Raw genomic sequence first — 14,845 nt, forward strand, 5'->3', positions numbered from 1 at the left:
TAATCTGTCAAGTCTGTAATTTTCCAGATTTATATCCATTAAAAAAACAGATGCTCTAAAGGGAGGGGGTGGACTCCTTCAGTGGTACAGCAGAAGTTGATAACTTCAAAATCATTTACAGCAGCTTCAACCTTGTACTAACAGAACAAATACGGACACAGCATTAACTAAACTATGGCCTGAGTGATTTAAGTAATTAGTGAAACTGGCACAGCACCACCAACCGTTTATTAAAGAAAACGTGTATGACACATGATTATCTTAATTCTTTTAATTAAAATAGTCCCTTGCAAGGCATATTATTCAATTATGTTCAAAGAGGTACATAGAGCATGCTGGCAAAACTGAACCGTTGAAGATACTACAGGAAATAAGAAATTTCCATAATGTGAATGAAACATTTATTTAAATGTATTGAATGTTGCACATCTCAGAGCCTCCAGAGGTGGAAAAGACCAGGCCAGGTGAGCCATAGGTTGAATTGGACCCCGAATCCGAGGGCCAGGGTGTCCCCACCCGAATCCGAGGGCCAGGGCTCCCGCCAGACGCATGACGCTCGAATTTGATCTTCTTGAAGCAATTAACTAGAGTTAATTGAAAGCGGAAGAGGATGCCTGGAGCTGCGATGCCATACCTTTAGGGAAAGATGAAAAAAGGAACACGAATCAAATAAATGAGACTGTTTGTTCTTCGAGGCTGAATGGGATGTGCCATAATAACCTTCAATTACTATATTGGTGTCCAAGCTGAAATTCAACTTGATTACAACAGCCGCAAGCCATGCAGATCTAGTTATGGGCTTTATTCAAAATTAAAACTAAAACAGAAGTAGATTTTAAAAAACACAACCACAATTCTGTGATTTATCTAATGCCAGCTAGTTAACTTCATAACTTATTCTCTGTTGATTTTCCCACCCTTAATCTTGCAGAAAGAAGGCTCAAGAAAATCAAGCGGATGTAAATCACAATCATCCATGTTGTTTTGCCTCCACATCACCCTGAAAGCGCTTTATTTAAATAATCTAGCTGTGCTGTATCGACAGGTATGAGAAGATTCCCACAGAATATCAATTTACTACTCTATGGATTCTTCATGACTTGGCAGTAAGGTAATAATAACAGGCAGGTGTAGCATCTAAAAGTGGAAAGTCCAAGTGCACGTGTTATTAGCTAGCCAGTAGACAAGATCAAATACAAGGTCACAAATTTTAACCTGCCCTTTATATGGAAAATCTGCAATATTTTATATTTGCCACATCGTTAGTGGATAGGTAGCTAGCTATAGTAATTAACCTGCAAAATGTGTTCTTAATCTGTTGATTGCAACTGTCAAACATTTTTTAAAAATGTGTTGAATATTACCCACTCACAGCCTACAGAGGTGGAAAAGACCAGGCCAGGTGAACCATAGAACAAGTTGAACCCTGAATCCGAGGGCCAGGGCGACCCCGCCCGAACCCGAGGGCCAGGGCTCCTGCCAGACGCATGACGCTCGAATTTCACCCTCTTGAAGCAGACGAGCCCACTAGAGGTAACTGAAGCGGAAGAGGATGCCTGGAGCTGCGATGCCATACCTTTCGGGAAAGATGAAAAAAGGAACACGAATCAAATAAATGAGACTGTTTGTTTTTCGAGGCTGAATGGGATGTGCCATAATAACCTTCAATTACTATACTGGTGTCCAAGCTGAAATTCAACTTGATTACAACAGCCCCAAGCCATGCAGATCTAGTTATGGGCTTTATTCAAAATTAAAACTAAAACAGAAGTAGATTTTAAAAAACACAACCACAATTCTGTGATTTATCTAATGCCAGCTAGTTAAATTCATCACTTACTCTCTGTTGATTTTCCCACCCTTAATCTTGCAGAAAGAAGGCTCAAGAAAATCAAGCGGATGTAAATCACAATCTTCCATGTTGTTTTGCTTCCACATCACCCTGAAAGCGCTTTATTTAAATAATTTAGCTCTGCTCAATTTCAGCTTGATTACAATAGCCGCAAGCCATGCAGATCTAGTTATGGGCTTTATTCAAAATTAAAGCTAAAATAGAAGTAGATTTTAAAAAACACAACCACTATAGTAATTAACCTGCAAAATGTGTTCTTAATCTGTTGATTGCAACTGTCAAACATTTTTAAAAATGTGTTGAATATTACCCAAGTCACAGCCTACAGAGGTGGAAAAGACCAGGCCAGGTGAACCATAGAACAAGTTGAACCCTGAATCCGAGGGCCAGGGTGACCCCGCCCGAACCCGAGGGCCAGGGCTCCCGCCGGACGCGTGATTCTCAAATTTGACCTTCTTGGAGAGGGAGATCCCACTGGAAGAAACTGAAGGGGAAGAGAATATAACTTTAGCAAAAGATGAAAACTGACCACTAACCAAACGAATGAGAGAGATTGTTCTTTGAGGCTGAATGTGATGTGTCATAATAACCATCAATTACTATAAAGGTGTCCAAGCTGAAATTCAACTTAATTACAATAGCTAGCCAGCAGCCAAGATAAAAGGTCACATGTCACACAATTTTAAGCTTCCCTTTATACGAAAGAACTGCAGTATTTTAAATTTGCCACATCGTTGGCGGACAGGTACCTAGCCATAGTAGCTAATTATCCTAGCTAGTTCACACTTCATTCTCCCCCAAATGATCCCATTATCGACAGGTATCCGTGCTTAGACATGAAGACAGTTCAGCGACCGAGGACTGACATGCAGCTGTCACAGCTCTTTTAGAGCAATCCGATCGTTAGCGAGCCAATGCTAGATAATAACGTTAATTGCAGCTACAGCAAATAGTTGGCAGTTAATCTGCAAGTTAACTAACGTGCTCCATCGCCATGAAAATTAGAATCTGTTGCCGCAAGAGATGTGCATAAGTAATGTGTGAACTAGCTAAGTTAACCATCTCAAATAGACAGCTTGTCTGTTAGCTAACCTAGCTAGAGAGCCCAATGTTACCTGAGTCGTTGAATTCAAGTCCGACTTGACACTTTAGCCTTTCCCGTTAGGCCTCATCGTCTTTTTAAACAAAATTAACATACTATTCATAAAATCCATATAGAGCAAGTTTTATGGATGATCTGCTCAGTGAAGCTGCATTATTTCTGTTATAATACGGACACGGCAGCATTTTCACGGCATGTTTTCTTAATCTGTTTATTGCAACTGTCAACACATACGAATGATTAATAATTAATGTAAACTGTTATGCAGCGAATTAAAGATACTATATTTTCCTGTTTCCCTAGAAATAATCCAAACTGCAGTGTCTGCTTATTTATGCTGAAGCACACTTAAGTGGGTATATTTTTTGTGGATTCCACATATACATTAAAAGGAAAATGTTGCCCAATCATGTCAGAAATAGCAAAACAAAAAAACACAGGCTCCGAGTTACTGAAAGAGAAGTACGCGATGAGGTCCTGGTAGAGCATAGGCACAGGTTGGTCATACGTGTTTATGAGGAGTTTAATTTAAGCAAAATCCTCATCACACACCCAAGAAGTCAAAGCCTGCAAAATCCCCAAGCAGCAAGACTGCATCAAGTTAGCACTGGCTGAAGCAAAAATAGTGCTGTGTCCTGCTGTGTGGCTCATCCACTCTACCAGTCTCTTAGTATTGGGCTTAGTGTGCTTAATTCATCTTGATGTCCTAACTGACATTCAAAAAGAAATGGATGTGAGAAGACAGTGTAGGAGTTCAAATTTGAATTGGCTTGAAATGTAGGCTGAAGTGCTCTTCTGCAGCTGAGCAGCTCATTTTCTGCTGAGCATCTTCACAGCCCTTACAAGGAGAGCATGAAAATGATGGAGGGGACAAGAAAAATCAGAATAATGCTTTAAGGACTGGACACATTTACAGCTTCTCACACTAAACAAAGTACTCCAAGGTAAAAAGTTCATCAAAGTAAAACATGTTTCATCCATCTTTCTGTGAACTGATATTTTAATGACTGACAGACAAATCCTCCAAGACTTGGCTTGGGATGCTTTGGTGTACAGGAGAGGTTTGAACCCCTTTCATTAAAGAAAACGTGTATGACTCAGGTGCTAGGGTATTATCAGAATGTAATTTATTCCAAATGTAAACACATGATTCTCTTAATTAGAGATTCCCTTATAAGGCATATTATTCAATAATGTTCATAGAGGTACAAAAAACAAAACAAAACAACAAAACCCTACTGAGTCTGGAAAAGAACATCTTTATCAATAAAAAGTATCAAATGACCTGAACACAGTTGTACCACCATTACAAACTCCTTGCTTGAGTCTGCATGTATACATGTATGATAGTAACATATCAGCCAATGAATGATGGACTCGAGTTTGTACTCGAGGAAAGAAAGAAATTTTCATAATGTCATAAAGAATCAAGTGTTTGGAAAACGTCTAGGAAAAGAAAGAAACATTTATTTAAATGTGCTGAATATTGCACAAGTCGCAACCCTTGAAAAACCAAGAAGAGTTCTCGGTCTGCTTAAGTACTGTGTACTGCAAAAACACAAGTAGAATTGAATTTTCCACAAATACACATACAAGAACCATAGAAGAAAGCATAGTGTTGGTCTTATAGAACGAGAGACACAAAAACCTCAGCTACAATGATCAACAATTACACAATGAAGTTTGGATTCAACGGAATTTCGTTTTGAACTACGGTAGAGGGGCCTCTTTATCGGCTACTCGAATACTAGGCAACAACCTGATTCACCATTTGTGGATCACATTTGAGCAGTAACATGATTTGGTAGAACACTTGCATTTGAAACCATTTTTGTCTTCTTTTATAGGTGGAATCGGAGGCCAGTTTGGTGATGTTTTAAATCTACTTGAAGAATAACAAACAAACAAAAAGCCAACCCTAATGTAACATTTAAAAGAAGCACCAAAGTGGGCATCAGATTTACCATCAAACAGGGTCTTGCTGCTGTCGAAGCCTGTGCACTGCCGCTTGCAGATCTCCATGTTCTGCAAGCAAGATTTCACACTGCAGCGAGAGACACACACACACACACACACACACACACACACACACACACACACACACACACACACACACACACACAGGTGGGGGGGGGGGGGTTACAGTACTAGCAGAGAAACTCTGATGCTATTTGGATTTCTAAATTAACACGGTGTTCCTTAAAATGTTTTTGAAACACTGACATGTAGATTGGAAGGCCTGGAGCAACTCACTGTGCACTCTGAGGGAAGTGGAGGAGGTGGGTCATGGTCAGAAACAGGTGGTTCACGGTCTTCACTGGCGTGATCCTTTTGTGAGCGTCTAGCGTGAGCATCTTCTTTAGTAGGTCGATGAACTCCCGCCGGTCGGCCTTCTCCGCCAAGACGTCGGTGCCTTTCAGACTGGTCATATTGACCTGCGAGAGAGACCCATGGGTGAGTCATATTATTCACCAGCAGAGGGCGGCAATGCACCCAATACGAACGAAGTTCTGCAGCAAATTTCTACGCACTGCTCTGCCCTTCGCAGATGCCGTTCTCCAGAGCGACTTACATGCGCTACTCATTATGACAGCAGAAACGCTCGACCTTTCAGCTAGCACCTTGTTCTACCTGCTCTATAATGTGAGCTGCGGGAGCCCTTTGTCACGTTCTTCAATTTCACATCGCAACACTAAAAGAAATGCGTATAGTTACGCGCACAAAAGCCCAAATAACCTGCATCATGTCGTCAAGGCAGTTTAAAATGTACTTCCGAGTCTCTTTGGACTTGATGCCACGCTCCGCCTCATGCTCCGAAGGTGTCTGGAGAAAGGAAAGAAAAAACAAACCATTCAGCTCCACCATTAAGTTACATGAAGTCATTAAGTTACGTCCCTTATAAAAAACACATGGCATTTGGCATTTGAAGACAGGCAAACCTTGAGTCTCCACAGGGGGTAGCAGTAGAAATAGTAGTGCGTCTTGGTCGCTGCGCTCAACATGCACTCTGCTGGTAGGCCCTGCGTCTCGGAGATGTAACGGATCTGCAGAGACACCATACGGCAAAAGGATTATGACTTTATTTTGAGTTAATCCTTTCATTTTCAAAGTGCATGTCTAAAAAAACAGGCCATAGAAACTCATTTATATTAATCCTAAAAATGAGCGGGCCGACAAAGCAGCTAAAAGGTCAAACTACACACACACAAACACACACACACACACACACACACACACACACACATATCACTACAGCCACAAAACCACTACAGGTCTGCACCACTGATGCTGTACGGGCGTTAAGGCACAGCTCAAAGGACCATGTGCTTACCTGATCATATTCGGAGGCTCCGGGATACAGGGGCCAGCCCAGGAACAGCTCAGCAATGACACAGCCCAGGGACCACATATCGATGGCCTCACAGAATGGGAGACCCAGGATGAGCTCAGGCGATCTGGACCAAAAACACAGAGATCGCCATCATGAAATCAGCCTCGGCTGATAATTCCGTGGGGGGGTGTTTGTGTTCCTAGACATTACACACCCACTATTCTAGTGTAACATGGAACCAACACTACAATGCACCAACACTACAATAATGTTCTGTTTTGCATTAAGTAAATACAGAGTACCAATGCAGTTAAACACCCGTTACTCAGTATATTACACTGTTAATTAACAGTGTAGCTACAATGTAATAGCGGTTTTGTACAGACTCGCTAAATACTGATATTACCAAAGCCTGCAGTTCAGCGCATCCTAACTAATCTCAGACACCGAAGACGGTTCATTAGGTGTTTTTGCTAAATAACAGCACTCACATGACCCAATAAAAATAAACCACTTATAAATCAATCGTGCTCCAGTTAACTGTAATGCTCATCATAGGCTTTTAATGTGTAGCAGGGTTATTACAACTGTCCACAACATGCAGCTCTACTCTAAAGCACACTCGAGTGCAACAAGTGCACACTTATTTCTAACACGCCTCAGCACGTGTCCCTCACCGGTAGTATCTGGACTGCAGGTAGCTGGGGGCCTTGGAGAAGTGGCTAGCTGAGCCGAAGTCGATGACCTTGACGCGGTACGGCTGCCTGATGGGGTCCACCAGCATGATGTTGTCGGGCTTGAGGTCGGTGTGGATCAAGCCCAGGCTCTTCAGTTTCATGAGCGCTTTGGCGACCTGCTGCAGCACGGGCCGGATGCATTTCAGCAGCAGTGGGCTGAACTTGCTGCGCTTGAGGAAGTCGTAGAGGCTCTGCCCCAGCATCTCGAACACCAGGCATATGTGCTTCTTGTGCTGGAAGCACTCGTACGCGCGCACGAAGTTGAACTCGTCGGCGTTCTCCCTGCTCAGCCGGCTCAGGATGCTCACCTGAGGAGGAGCAAAGGAGGGAAGACGGAATACGCGTTAAGCCGAAGCTACGTGGTCACAGCTTCAAAGTTTGATACTGCTGACAAATAGCCTACTTATTTTCAATAGCATCAAGCACTTTGTGTACTTCCCTTCAACCATTTACTTCTACAGGATTTGGGAGATGCAATTATGGAAGTGGTCCCTTGGAAATGAACCCATGAACTTGCTTTTGGTACTCAAACAATGCAGATTAATGCTCTTTCATAACAATAACATTTTTAATGCACATCCAAACAGGTATGGCTTACACAACTGAAGCTAAATCTTCTTTTTAGAGTAAGCTTCAAGCTGTCCGTGTGTTATCCGAACTAGTTCCTACTGAACTAGTGAAAATTAGAACTAGTGTGCCAAACAAGTATTTCTGTGCTACCCTGGCTGTATACAAATTCCACAGTGTGCGTTAGCACATCTGACACCAACAGAACATATGTTGTAAAAACTGAAACAAACAATAACAGAATCAGGGCTACAGCTGATTCTAGGCCATATCAATAGCTCATTTAAAGCAGGCACAACTTTCCCACCTCGTTCTGGCCCTGTCGAGCATAGGACGGATGACTTTTCAGGATCTTGATTGCGACTACTTCACTGGTGCCCCGCTTCCAGCACTTGGCGACCTGGCCAAAGGTTCCACGGCCCAGGGACTCCAAAACCTCGTAGCTGTTGGAGACGGAGCGGAGGATCTCGTTCTGCACCAGTTGGTACTCGCAATCGCTGCCCCTGGCCACACGCTTGGACAACCCAGGGGAGGAGAGCTCCTCCAGGATCTGTACACTGTTGCTGCTGTGTGCCTCCTCTCTCTTCCTCTTGAGGCTGCCCCGCTTCTGATAGCCGTCAGCACGCCGCGAGGTCAATGCCTCGTCTCCGCCCTGCCAGCTGGAAGAGGAGGAAGACGACGACGAAGCCTCGTCCGAGGCTCCAGAGGGGGAAAAGACCATGGCAGGTAAGCCATCGATTGAATTGAACCCCGGATCCGAGGGCCAGGGTGTCCCCGCCCGAATCCGAGGGCCAGGGCTCCCGCCCCGCGCAGGATTCTCAAATTTAACCTTCTTGGAGTGGGAGATCCCACTGAAGGAATCTGAAGGGCAAGAGAATATACCATTATGGAAAGATGAAAACAGGACTACTAACCAAATGAACAAGAGAGATTGTTTGTTCTTTGAGGCTGAATGTGATGTGCCATAATAACCATCAATTAGCTAAATTAGCTAAATCACAGAGCTTTGATTTTTTTTAAAACATCTACTGCTGTTTTAGTTTTAATTTTGAATATTTCTGTCTGAAGCAGAGCAGAGCCCTGATCGATGCCATTGTTTTTTGGGCAGGCTTTAGCAAGTGATTGCTTTCTCTTTACACGCTTCTCAGAAAAGACAAGTTCTTTGTCTTGCGTTACTCAAAGGTGGTTCTGTGTGCTAAAACAACATCTTGACCTTTCAGCGATGCTGCCACACTGAAAAACAGAAGGCCAAGAAAAAAACAGCTTCTATTCTTAGACTCTCTGGCACTCTAAGTGCTTGCTGATACCTTGCTGACTGCAGTATTTCCTACACCTTTCCAACTGAGAGGCTCCTGAACTTGCAGCACCTCTGTCAATTAATCAATTGCATAACAAGAGTTCATCCGCTCTATAATTGAGGGAGATACCCCCTCTAATCATTAATGCTCATCATTACAAAGACCATTAGTGTAAGCTGATGAAAAATGTTTCAATGTATTTAAAAGGTAAAGAACAGAGTAGCAATGTAAAGATACCATTTATAATGCATTACATTTTAGTCTTTGACACAATCTCTTGCCCTGAAACAGTGTTTAGGGCGATTACAATGCTGTTTCAATATGTTTAAAAGGTAAAGAACAGAGTAGCAATGTAAAGATTCCATTTATAATGCATTACATTTTAGTCTAAAACACAAACTCTTGCCTTGAAACAGTGTTTAGGGCGATTGCAATGCTGTTTCAATGTGTTTAAAAGGTAAAGAACAAAGTAGCAATGTAAAGATACCATTTATAATGCATTACATTTTAGTCTAAAACAAAATCTCTTACCCTGAAACAGTGTTGTTGGGCGATTACAATGCTGTTTCAATGTGTTTAAAAGGTAAAGAACAGAGTAGCAATGTAAAGATACCATTTATAATGCATTACATTTTAGTCTTTAACACAATCTCTTGCCCTGAAACAGTGTTTAGGGCGATTACAATGCTGTTTCAATATGTTTAAAAGGTAAAGAACAGAGTAGCAATGTAAAGATACCATTTATAATGCTTTACATTTTAGTCTAAAACACAATCTCTTGCCGTAAAACAGTGTTTAGGGCGATTAAAATGCTGTTTCAATGTTTAAAAGGTAAAGAACAGAGTAGCAATGTAAAGATTCCATTTATAATGCATTACATTTTAGTCTAAAACACAATCTCTTGCCGTAAAACAGTGTTTAGGGCGATTAAAATGCTGTTTCAATGTTTAAAAGGTAAAGAACAGAGTAGCAATGTAAAGATTCCATTTATAATGCATTACATTTTAGTCTAAAACACAATCTCTTGCCCTGAAACAGTGTTTAGCGCGATTACAATGCTTTGAAACGCTGTTTCAATGTGTTTAAAGGTAAAGAAGAGAGTTGCAATGTAAAGATTCTACTTATCATGAATTACATTTTAGTCTAAAACACAATCTGGGTTTGTGTGTATATAAATGATGTAATCTTACTGTTGTGGAACAAATTACTTCCATTTCCATTTTTTAAGGCAAAAATATTAAATGTTGGAATTTATCATTACATATTCATATGAATATGACTTTAATTTGTATACATATTTGTTGACATTAGCTATTTTGATCAGTCATTTTTGTGTCTGGTTGTTCTAGCTCATATTTAGCACGTTGTCCTTGACCATGTCCCTCTGTCCACAGGGTGGTGGTGTTGGACCGTGTTACAGACACGCTGCTGTTTTCCTGCAAGGTGCTAGTGGTCGGATTTGTAGGTGAGAAATATAGAGTGAAGTCATGTGTATATTACCCATACTACACTTCATCACATTCTGACCATGATAGCACATGGCAACACACTTTAATAGGTAACTCTGAGGGTTTTTCTACATTCCCTGTAAGGTCTGCTGGCTTTCTTCTTCTTCTCTGGGAGAATCAGGCTGCCATCTGACAATTTCCAGCTTCAGCTGCTGCATTATTACTGGTTGCCCGTTATTGTACGTATTGTAACCTCAGAAAAGCTCAAGTGGTGACACTTGCTTCTGTGTGAGAACAAAACATCAGCATATTCAGTACACTGAAGAAATGGTTCTTTCTTTTTTAGATTCCAAAATGCTTATTGACAGTGATTGTAAAGTCACTTTGTTTGTAAATAACCATGATTTACACATTTATTCTGGACAGCAGTTCCTCTCATAATACTGAAGGCCCAGCATGTATATCTACTACTGCTGTTTTTTTAGACGGTGATTGTGGGAGCTTATTTCATCGCGCAGGGCTTATTTAGTGTACAGCATGTGTGTGGACACCCTTTTCCTATGCTTCTGTAAGCTACACACACACACACACACACACACACACACACACACACACACACACACACACACACACACACACTCTCTCTCTCTCTCTCTCTCTCTCTCTTCATTCCAGCAGTTCATAATGACATTGGGCACACACAGTCGAAAGCTTGTATGGTCTCGTCCCTTTACTTCAGGGAGAATAGAATTATAAAAAACATTATTAGCTCACATTTCACTCTCAAGCTACTACACATATGCCAATCATGAGGACTATATTGGTTTTATTTCCACTATGATGTTTCTGTCTCCTCTAGTGGAGGATCTGGAGCGTAACGACGGCACCGTGCAGAGACCATACCTCCGATTTACTCCTCCACATCAGCTGACTTTAAAAAAACATTTAAAGCTCTACACATCATGGATCACAGAATGTCTGTTATTAACGCTATACAAGAACTATACTAAAGCCATAGATCTAGACTAAGACTATAAAGTCATTTCACTTAGCTAAATAACTTTAATACATAATTTAAATCATGCAATGTGTAATAATATTTCTTGTTTTTGTTCAGGAGATGTGCAGACATTATCTGCTGTATTATTTTTGTGGCTGCCATTGTCACCTATATTCTTATTCGCTCCCTGGGTAAGAAACATTTCCAACTACACTTTCATGGGGAAAAAAAATCATTATAATTGTGGGCTCAAGCGGAAGGTCTTTTACCCATGTATGGCTTGTGAGATATCCTTCTAACGGAGGTTCTAACACAGCGTGGCTGCTTGGAGACTCTCGTCATGTCGTGTTGCCCCAGAACTCCACTGGGATGTTTTGTGGAGCTGGAGTCAATGTGTAAGTCCCTCACATACTGGATTAGTATTTATATCTTCACAGGAATACCAAAACAGCACACCCAGTATGTAAGGAACACCGTCAGTATTCTTTCGAATGGACTTTAGTGAGTCGGACTAGGGTTACAATGGAGCTGTGCAGGTGCAAATTATGTGGAAACATAAAACATCAACAAGACAAGATGGGTTAGACTTTAGCTTTAAGATTTTCATGATTGGCACTGCACAGCAACAAGTGGAACCAATCAAATCACTTGTGTTTAATGATTGTCTCTAAACCAAGGGGTCCAAACTCAGGTCTAGGAGTGTCACAACACTGCAGAGTTTATTGGTTACCCCAGTCAAATTCACCCTCGAAGAAAGAACACTTAGCTGGGTAGTGGTGTGACTCTCCAGCACTGAATCCTGATACACATACTCAAAAAATTGAATAAAAATTGTTTATTTAATTGGTTAATATTCATGTGTCAAGCTGCATTTGTTTCCTGCATCCTCTCGTGTTTCAGTGACAAACCAAACGTCCTCTACTTTGACCTTCTGAAGTGTGCCAGAGCAACGACAGAAATGGACGCCACTCTAGAGGGTCTCCAGTGTCCAACCACTCAAGTGAGATTTCCACACAAATGTCCTGTTGACATTGTACAGAAACCAAACACGTATGTCAGTAGCCTTTTAGAAATATGCACATGAGACTCATTTATTACAAAACAGTTTAGCATGTAGTATGTGAATGCCAGTTTGTAATTCTGGGGGCTTGGGTCTCTTTTCGCTGCTTGGTTTGGGAGCCTTTTGCTGTATCATGCAATGAACAATGTGTAAATAGTGTAGATAGAAATATAAAAAGCAACACTGTGTTTAGCTACTCAAATAAGATCTCCTTCACTCTGTGTGTTTGTGCGTTGGTTTGCAGGTCTGTGTTAAAAAATGCCCTTCAGAGTTCTGGAAGTTGCCCCCAGAGGCGTATGCCCCAAATGCCCTGCCTAAAGACTTCTATCAGCAGCAGTATTGTGACCCTAGACTTGACCTCGCCCAAACCACATTGGTAAAACCTCACACTGCAAATAAGCAATGTAACCAGCTTCATCTCTGAGAAATAAACCCTCACCTCACTCTTGACAGAACAGAATTTGTCGTATCAAAAGTCTTTGCAATATGCAACTCTTTGTACATGTAATTCATGCATTGGCTTAGCCACTCACGCATACATAGCATTTGTGCATACATAGCATTCTGCATGTTAATGACATTTTCACATGCATTTCCACTACAGAGTGTCCAAGACATCCTCAATCAAGAGCTTTGTCCATATTTCTACACCCCAAGTAAACCAGGTACAGACAGCAGGATTACACAACTACCTGTCTATTTGTCCATTCTGTTTTGTAACAGTTTGACTATGCTATGTACCAAAACATAACCAAACCACCAGGAAAGTACTTACACCTGCAGTGATAAGTCAGCAGGTTTAATTGTTAGTCATATTATTTTCTGTCTCTCCCTCCACCCAGAACTAGGGAGATGTCTGCCTAGCTTTGACTGGCAGGACGTTCCTCCAGACTTCTCTCTCCCTGGATTCGCTTCCGTTTATGAAACAGTCGAGCACATAAAGGGATATATTGAGTAATCCTTCACACACACTCACACACACATTTCACTCTCAAGCTACTACACATATGCCAATCATCAGGACTATATTGTTTTTATTTCCACTGTGATGTTTCTGTCTCCTCTAGTGGAGGGTCTGGAGCGTAACGACGGCACCGTGCAGAGACCATACCACATGCCCAGGTCTCTGTGGCAAATCCTCCACAAGAGAGACAGCTTTCTCCCTTAATGAATAAACCATCCAGCATATATTTGAGTCTTTTTTCTGTTGTTGTAACTGTAAAACTGTTCTCAACAGCATTTCGACCACTGTTTTGTTCAAAAGACATCTGACGGGGCAGCCTCTGGACTGATCCAGTTTTGACCGAACGGCAGACACACACTGGATGTTCTGGCAAACATTTACATATCTGGCTGGACCTTAACCATGTTGCTCTGTTTATTTGATACGCCTCTCTTTCCATATACCGCACTGCTTATTGTGTAGGAGTAGGCTTGTTCCTAAATGTGGAGTATATGAGAGGCTTAAGGGGAAGTTGATATATTTAATTGAGTTTTAGTTCTTTGCCAACTGCTCTCATTATGTGTGAAAGATCACATTTCATGGGATGCTACAATATATTTTTTTAATTCATGAGTGTAATAATGTCACGATTGGCCACCCTCCTGGACTCCCTGTTTCCGTGGTTTCACGTCTTGCGCTGCAGGCCGCTCCCCCCTGCAGCGTTGGTCAAGACGGGTAGACGCTTACCTGGGATCTCGTCATTATCAAAATAAACGTGAGCCTGCTTCTTCCGGGAACGATGAGATGCCCGTGTACAGGCAGCCACGACCAAGGCACACAGCAGGGTTTAAATACATGACCTAGAAACGAGGGACAGGTGTACGCAATCAGTGTGAGGACAAAATGAAACCGTGGAACGGAACTAAACACAAGACATGGAAAACACGGAACATGGAAGGGACTGATCGTGACAATCAGCATAGATTATTTAACACAAAGATTCAGAACTGCTGGTGCTGTGTATTTAATCATCTAATATAGACACCAGTACCTCCACTAAAGCCTGCCATAATGATATCAACATCAAATGCAAAAAAAGTAATTTTGTTTCCAATAGTAAAACCAAAAAAAAAAAGCCAAACAAATAAAACGTGATGATGGACATGCGCCTCTTTAAAGGATTTTCTCAATAAATATATGTAGAATTTATGACTATAACAGAATACAGCAAAGAGAAAAATGCAAGAATGCATATGGCGAAGGACGTATGGCAAGTATGGCAAATTCCTCCTAAATGTCTATATGGTTCCATCAATGCAATATTTGAAGCTCTATGAAATAAACAAACCAAATTGTTATCAGAACACTCCACTATATTCATGAAAAACACTTTCTCATGTACTCATGGTATAACTCATTTTTACTGTAGGAATTTGGAATAATAGGATGGCAAAATCCTGTTCATGCCTATTCTGTTCCATATATGCAATAGTTGAAGCACTATAAA

The 14,845-nt window shown here is 41.4% G+C and overlaps 1 protein-coding gene across 1 annotated transcript; it reads right to left on the bottom strand.

Annotated features, from left to right (window-relative positions):
• Positions 1 to 2,130: 2,130 nt before the first annotated feature.
• Positions 2,131 to 10,874, bottom strand: LOC145655897 (homeodomain-interacting protein kinase 1-like). The gene is made up of 9 exons (XM_081709360.1): positions 10,870 to 10,874; positions 7,897 to 8,248; positions 6,963 to 7,330; positions 6,286 to 6,409; positions 5,894 to 5,998; positions 5,691 to 5,777; positions 5,208 to 5,389; positions 4,919 to 4,998; positions 2,131 to 2,336 (listed from the first exon to the last, which is right to left on the bottom strand). The coding sequence occupies exons 1-9, from the start codon at positions 10,872 to 10,874 to the stop codon at positions 2,131 to 2,133; spliced, it is 1,509 nt and encodes a 502-aa protein (XP_081565486.1).
• Between the last annotated feature and the right edge of the window lie 3,971 nt (positions 10,875 to 14,845).

Source organism: Electrophorus electricus, unplaced genomic scaffold (genome assembly GCF_041902795.1).
Source record: "Electrophorus electricus isolate QZ-2024a unplaced genomic scaffold, ASM4190279v1 Scaffold39, whole genome shotgun sequence".
NCBI lineage: Eukaryota > Metazoa > Chordata > Actinopteri > Gymnotiformes > Gymnotidae > Electrophorus > Electrophorus electricus.

Bases quoted from the DNA above. Each gene is read 5' to 3' on its own strand.
- LOC145655897 (XM_081709360.1), bottom strand. The intron at 6,410-6,962 runs GTGAGGGACACG...TTTTTGGTCCAG, and splicing joins CTGCAGTCCAGATACTACCG to ATCGCCTGAGCTCATCCTGG. The intron at 5,390-5,690 runs GTTATTTGGGCT...TCTCTCTCGCAG, and splicing joins GCCTTGACGACATGATGCAG to GTCAATATGACCAGTCTGAA.